We start from the raw sequence: 7,899 nt of genomic DNA, 5'->3' as shown, positions 1-7,899 counted from the left end.
TAAGTTTATATACTCTAGTAATTTTGTAGTTGAAATTCAGCTAGAACTTCTTCTTATAGACAGGGACAGATCATTATCAGATCTATGTACTTAACATCTTTTTGATAAAATCTGATGCTACTTTGATAAGAAGTATTTTGTCCATTACATTAAAGTTAAACGAGATCGATTCGTAGCATCCTGGGCAGGCCTTTATGCTCCTAAAATTTTGTATTCCCTCTCTTGCCATTGAATGAACAGCTAAGTTCCAAAAAGGCACAGCCACAAACAACTTTAAAAAGGCAACGCCCAAACTCGTCCCTCGTTATTTCCTTTGTGTGACAATAGCATAGTGACGCTAGCAACCTTAAGGGGTCGTTTGGTTTGAACACAAATTATGATGGGATTAATTATGTTGGGATAAGTTATACTGAGATTATTTATGTTGGAATTAGTTATCCTGATATTGTTTCTTATTGATTGTTTGGTTTGTTATATTAAAGGTAACATGCATTGCATAACTTTTAAGAAAAAGTTGTTTGTTTACAAAAAGACCCTCCACCTTATGTAGTAGAAAAAGGGTTTTGAGAACCTTGGGGATATTTTAGTCAATTTCACTGTTTTATCCTGGGATAAGTTATCTCAGGATTACTATTCCACCCTCTGATGAGTATATAAGTTATCCAAGCACTATTCTTAATCCTGGGATAACTTATCCCACGATTAGTAACCAAATAAAGGATAATGTGGTACTAAATTTTTATCCCATCACTATTTTTGCTTATTCATCATACCAAACCATCCCTAAGTAGTCATAATGGGATACTTCCCTGTACAAAACTTCATTGGGGGTTTTCCATTCAAAACCGAAGAATTATTGATCAAGTACCCCACAGTCAAAACACATTCTCCCCAAAATCTGATTGGAAGATGACCTTGAAATCTCAATGCTGGCGCCACATAAGAATGTAACGGTGTTTTCTTTCGACTTTTCCATTCTGCTGAGGTGTCCCTGTGCAAGATGTTTGGAAAAGGATTCCATGTTCGAAGAAGTAAGTCTTCATACATGTGAACTCATTTCCGCTATCATTTCTAACAAGCTTCACCCTCTTACCAAACTGCTTATCTACTAAGGTGAAGAAACTTTTCAAGGTTTGGGACACTTCTTTCTTATCTATTAAAAGAAAAATCCATACGACTCGCGAACGATCATTCACGATAGTCAAAAAATACGAAGCACCACAAGAGGACGGGGTTCTATATGGTCCCCATAAATCACAATGAATCATATCAAAAATATCCGAAGCTATATTATCACTTAAAGGAAAAACACTTCGTGTTTGCTTTGCCCTTTGGTATACATCACCTTCTTTATCTAATCTAGTACTACTCTCTTTTAGGCCTAATGCCTTAATAGACTTCGTTACTTGTGCTGAAGGATGACCTAACCGTTTGTGCCAAAGATCGAACCAATCTACTGCCTCTGCTTTCATAGCTCGTATCCACGACACATTCCAGAAATAGTAAAGTCCACCTCGAAGTTCACCCGTTCCTAGCAGCTTCCTCGTGGTGGGGTCCTATATAGCACACATAATTTTGTTAAATTTTACATCACAATCTAAATGGTTAACAAGTTGTGATACAAAAATTAAATTGCATGTTAGATCCGGAACGTAAAGGACCTTTAACCAAATCCTATTTCTTAGTTGTTCCTTCTCTCGTGACCACCGAGCTACTTCCATCAGGAAGCCCAACTGAACACTCAGGAATGTCCCACTAATCACTCAGTTCCTTCGGATTACCTGTCACATGGTTGGTAGCTCCGAAGTCAATGATCCGGGATAATTTTTCGGTCTTACTGTCCATCTTGCCATTTGGCTTTATTACTTGAGAATTTAACACGTGAATCACAGTCTTCCGGATCTCTTCGCTCAAATTGTGAGGTCCTATCCCGCCTGTGTTCACCTGTCCTATCTCTACCTGAGCTCCTTCTTTGGTAACCACTGTGTTAGCCCGGTAGTTGCCTCTTCCACGTCCGGATCCCGGTCCACCCCTCTGCTATTGTTATTGTCCTTTTCCTCTTCCTCGGAATTTTTCATCTCCTTTTTTATTTCCTGGCCACCAATCCGGATATCCAATGAGCCGAAAACACCCGTCCACAACGTGTCTGGATCTCTTGAAATATGTGCAGAATGGACCATCGTTTTTCCTTTCACTTTGGTCACGGTGAGTGTTTCTTCCTTGCATGGCAAAAGCCATGGTTTCACTCCGATCCTCCGTTTTCTGTATGATTCCTCTCACACGCACTGCTTGCACCGGCTTCGAATAAACCTTGTTTAATGATGGAAACGGTTCCTGGGCCAATATGTTCGACCTCACCGTTCCATACATTGCTTTATCCAACTCCATGAGAAAAATATGCACTTTTTCTTCTTTTTTTTTGGTTTCTAGGGTTGTCCCTAGATTGCACGTGCACTTTCCACACTTGCAAGTTGGAATTTGTTCGTAATTTGCCAATTCCTCCCACAATTTAATGAGTTTTACATAGTAATTCACTATGGTTCTTCCCTTCTACTTGCACTCCGCGAGTTCCGCCTTTAGTTGTTGCATTCGAGGTCTGTTGATAGCGGCGAACCGTTCTTGGGTGATTGTCCACAATTCCTCCGCTTCCTCTTTATGTGAAATCTTTGAGCGAATTGTTGGATCTATGGTGTTGCGAATCCACGACACCAACAGTGATTTTATAGTTGACCAGTCTTCCAAGTCTGGCGACTCTTCGTCCGGCTTCTTGATCGTACTGTCAACGAAGCCAAATTTTCTTCCTCTCTCTTAGGGCTGTCCTCATGGATCTAGCCCATTCATCATAGTTTTCACCCTTCAAATTGGACTTTTTTAATTCCAGGGTTTTCATTCGACGTAATGTCATAAGGAGAGATTTTTTTCCTTTGGGTTTTGTTTTCTTCACCGACGATTCTTTTGCTTTTATCGCCGGTTTCTCCATTACCAGCCATTGTTTTGGGGTTTTTATGTTCTTTCTAACGTAGCTCTGATACCATGTTAAAATAGAGACAGAGATGTGAATTTAGAGAGACAAGAAATTGGGAGAATTCTTTCTGCCTTTCATTCATTATAATGACCTCTTTATATCCAAGTAAGGTCCTTCTTACCCTAGTCTAATAAGGTAATCTTATTCCAATAGAACTAGAAATCCTATATTACCGTAATTACAAATTCACCATAAATAAAACTAAATCTATCACAACTAGACTAGAAAGGGGTTTCCACCGACTAAGGGATTTGCCGACTTCACCGATGTGACCGGACAGACTGGTCCGGTCACATCCGGTCTAAATAAATGATAAAAAAGAAATAGAAATTGCAAGGTCAGTAGGAAATAAACCTTTGAGTAATCCAAAGAATAAATAAATTGTCATATTTCCTCTTTTTATTCTGTGTGTTCCTTTTCTTTTATTCATTCTTGTCTTACGTGAAAGACAAAATGTCATCCCTTGTTGGTTGTGGAAAGAATTTTCTTCCTACTTAAGTTGAAATTTACATTATTAGGCTTCTAATGAGCTAGTAAAAGGGATTGGCCTCGGACACATATATAGGAAGTGGGCCTTTGAAATGTCTCTCTACTACTTCTTCGACATTCTTCTTGTGATGTTTTTTGGGCAATAATTTTGTGCGAAGCCCAATCTTCCAACCACGAGTGCACGTGTTTGGGAGTGCTGGGAAATCTTGGAGAGCGACTGGTTTAAACGATTTGCATCACAGTGACAAAGGCTTATTCAATGACACAACATTAATTCGATAAGCTATTTCTTATTATTTCATGTTTCACTTGTTTTTGATCAATTCTGAATAATTTTCCTGACAAGGTCGAGTTCTAACGTATAAAGGGTGCGCCTTTATTCTCTTTTTCATCTGCCTTGCCTTTGAAAAAGAGGGGGAAAATAAAAACAGACAAATCATATATGTTTCATATGCTTCGGATAAAAAAATTCGCACATATAAAATGTACTAGTCTTTATAAACGTGCAGTTGCACGTTATTATCAGACAATCTCAATCATAGTAAAAGATATTGGATAATATTATTAGTAACTATATATATATATATATATATATATATATATATATATATATATATATATATATTAGGACAAAGGTGCAAATATATCCTTCAACTTTGCGATTTGTAGCAGATATGCCTCTCGTTAAAAAAGTGGTGCATATGTACCCTTGTCGTTACACAAATAGAGCAAATATAACCTTTTTGTCGACGGTTTTTTTTTTTTTTTAAATCATTTAACTTATGTTTTTAATAAAAAAAATGTCATGTGGCTTTAAAAAAATAAGTCTACCCATTTTTTTTTTTTTGTAGACTTATTTTCTTTATACCACGTGACAAATTATTTCTAGTGGGTTGTTTGCATCGTTTAAAAAGATATCTCTGTGACTTTAAAAAAATAAGTACCCATTTTTTTAAACGAACCAGACCCGACCCCCCAGAAAAAGTTACCACATGGTATTAGAAAAATAAGTCTACCAAAAATGAGTAGAATTATTATTTTAAATCCTGTGGCATTTTTTTAATTTCTTAATTAGTGTCCCCGTCTTGGTTTACCCTGTGCGCACCCGAAGGGTAGCGGCTGCGGGTTCCCAAGTCATAAAAAAAAAAATAGTGTCCACGTCTAAGTATATTTTAACTAAATCATATACATTGCATAAACGTTGGTGAGGACACCATTAAAATGCAATTTATTTTGCCAGGTGCTTTATGTGATCTTAGGATTTACTCAACAATAATATAAATAATCTCTACACCATTAGGTCATTTTTACAATAGGTAACATTTTTATTTTCACAATTTAAAATCTCACATTTCAAGAATATTTACCTGTAAATATCTTTTAAATGACCTGATAATGTTAAGAATTATTTAAACTGGCGATGTATAAAATTTACACTATTTTATCAAATATGATCGTAACCTAATTTAATTTGTACAAGTATTTATAGGTTCTATTCACAAGAAAGACCTAAATTTAGATTTGGAAGTCATTCCAATTATATTCCTTCGTCCAAGTGAGATTTCTTTTTTTTTTTTTTTTTTTTGCGCGGATTGCCCTTCATTTGGGGTGGTCTTTAAGTTTTGCCCCTCGCCTAACACCCTAAGGTTGTGGGTTCGAACCCCAGCTCAATAAAAAAAATAAAAATCGCAAGGCAGAATTTTCGCGAGACAGAAATTGCAAAATCTGCCATGCAAATTCTGCCTATTTGGGCCTTAAGGCAGAATTTGCATGGGCAGAAATTCTGCCTGTGCCATGTAAATTCTGCCTGAATGCAGAATTTCTGCCTGAAGGGCAAAAATTTAAAGACCACCATTTTGAGGGGTAAAAATTAAAGACCACTCCCAGCGAAGGGTAATCCTGCAAATTGCCCCTATTCTGTTTAAATAAGGCCAATAAGGACACTAGTGATATTTCCTTATCAAAACGTGATAGCTTAATTAGACTGTTAATCAAATTTAAGAAGTAGCATTTGTTTAAGATTCTATTTTCAAACGTGTACTTTTTTATTTTACTAAAATACAAAATAGAAATATGATAAAGTTAGACTAAAGGGGCATAAAAGTCGTTTAATATTTGAAGGATATTTTGGCCAACCAATAGTTATATTCATGCTTTTAAAATAATATAGATAGACAGATGTGGTGTATACGTAGAGCTTTGAAATAAGATTATGTATTTTGATCCAGAGAAATAAAGTAATCGCTCGGTATATTTGATACGTAGAGCTTAATTGTTTCGGTAGTAGTAGCGATTATGACACCAAAGAAGGCTAGTAATTGAAATTTGTCTCACCGATCTTCCTAATTTCACAAATAGCCATTCAATATTTACTTTGTTGCACCAAAGTAACTGAATTTTATATTGTGATGAAAAATACACTTAGTTTTGCTAACTCACAAAGTCACTAAGCAACTTTTTGTAACAAAAAAGAATCACTCAATTTTTCCGAACTAAGTATTATAGAAATAATATTATGTACGCACAGTCGTCATGCATGTCTCTCCTTTAACTTTTTGCGATATTTAGAGTAACCCTGAGTGACTTTTTCATTGAAAAAAAAAAGCTAATGACTCGGATACAATAAATTAAGTGAAAATTTGAGTGGTTCCATAAATTAACGCTCATATTGTATCTTAGGAACAATAAAAGTTCAACGTGTTGAACACTTGAACCCCCAACATAGAAGAAAACCAGAACACTCATATGATCAGGATCTAGAAAATGTGTTACATTACATTAACTGGAAACTGATAAATTATTGTACAAGAGCTATATTAGTATTTAAGTTGTGGTAAAACCATGTCTTTATTAATAATTAGTACATCCAAAAATATCTGGGTGATCATACAAACAATAATCACCAAAGATATAAGACTAACTAGCTGCTGCATGCGACTATATATTATGAAACTCCTTACTAGTAGTAGCCACCTTTGTTCAAGGAGTCCAATAATTGACACTCCTTCGTTGAAAAATTATGCTGCTTAGATAGGCGAATTTTTATTTTTTAATTGTATATGTAATATATGTTGAATTGCACGTCTATGTATAAATATAGTATAAGTTTGAATTTCCCTCAGTGAAAATTATGGTTCTGCCACTGCTTGATAGCTAATAAATTGATGTCTATATCCAAATAGCATTAGCCTTTAGAAGTAATTGTTTGAGCCTGCCTCTAACATTAAGACTCATAATCTCATTAGAACCACCAACAAACTCTTCCCCAATGAACACTGCTGGAACACTTGATGTACACCCTAGTAATTCAACTAATGCCTTCTCCATTTGCTTCCCATTTGAAACTTTATCAAGCTCATAAACTGTAGGGTTTGCTCCAAAACCTCGAATTAGGGTTTCGATGCTGTGAGAAATGCAGCAAGTGCTTTTGCTGAAAATTACTACTGGACTTTCTGCTCCCAACTTCATCACCATATCCATTTTTGAACGTCAAAAAACAAATGATGAGATGGCTACAAAATGACCTTAATTTTGTGATTAAAAGAATAGAAATTTGTGAAGGTGTTAGGACAGAGAAAAAAGAAGTGCCTGTATTGAGTTTGAGACTTGTCTTGCTATGAAACTTGAAACCAACCATGGGAAGATATATATAAGGCTCAAAGTGTTGGGATCAATGAACAGAAAAAGAGATTACACAAATTCCAAAAGTACAAGTCGGTGGATATATGCGAATTATTCCTTGATCGTTTGATTGACAAAGGGTTCGTAATATTTTTCGTACGTACCAAAAAAACGAAAAAAACACTAATTGGGTGTTTGGTATGGAGCAAAAGAAAATATCAATTTTTTCCATGTTTGGTTTGTCAATTTTTTTCAAAAAATATTCTTTTCGACAAAAATAGCTTTTTAAAAATCAAGAAAATGACTTTGTTAGTGGGAATAGAGAAAACAAGTTACATGGTTGTAATATGTTGTCTTATGCCAAAAATAAGACGGGTATTTATAGTCATTTAGGAGGAAAAGTTAGTTAGAAGGTTGTTAAAAGAGTTAGTTGCAATTAGTTCACAGTTAGTTAGAGTTAGTACACGGTTAGTAGCAGTTAACCGTGATATACAGCTTATATACATAGCAATTCTCACTGTAATCATTTCATTGATGAATAATATGTCTTCTTTTTCTTCATTCTAAATTCACTCTCAATTTCCCTAATTTCTTACATTGTTCAGGAGCTATTCTCCCATTACCTTCTTAGATAACAGAATTGTGCTTGAATTCTTTGAACACATAACATATGTTATAATTGTCTTCCCCATTGGCCCATCCCAATCCCCACCCCCTTGTCTCCCTCGATCTCTACTCATTGTGTTTGTCTTAATTATATAAAA

The 7,899-nt window shown here is 35.4% G+C and overlaps 1 protein-coding gene across 1 annotated transcript; it reads right to left on the bottom strand.

The window, feature by feature from the left end:
• Positions 1 to 6,190: 6,190 nt before the first annotated feature.
• LOC132642294 (monothiol glutaredoxin-S6-like) lies at positions 6,191 to 7,150 on the bottom strand. Its single transcript, XM_060359537.1, has one exon. It carries the CDS (start codon positions 6,992 to 6,994, stop codon positions 6,683 to 6,685), a length of 312 nt encoding a protein of 103 aa, XP_060215520.1. The 5' UTR covers positions 6,995 to 7,150; the 3' UTR covers positions 6,191 to 6,682.
• Positions 7,151 to 7,899: the final 749 nt, after the last annotated feature.

The sequence above is a fragment of the Lycium barbarum genome, chromosome 5 (genome assembly GCF_019175385.1).
Source record: "Lycium barbarum isolate Lr01 chromosome 5, ASM1917538v2, whole genome shotgun sequence".
Classification (NCBI taxonomy): domain Eukaryota; kingdom Viridiplantae; phylum Streptophyta; class Magnoliopsida; order Solanales; family Solanaceae; genus Lycium; species Lycium barbarum.
The sequence above is the reverse complement of the archived record's forward strand: the minus strand, read 5'-3'. Positions and strand labels throughout refer to the sequence as shown.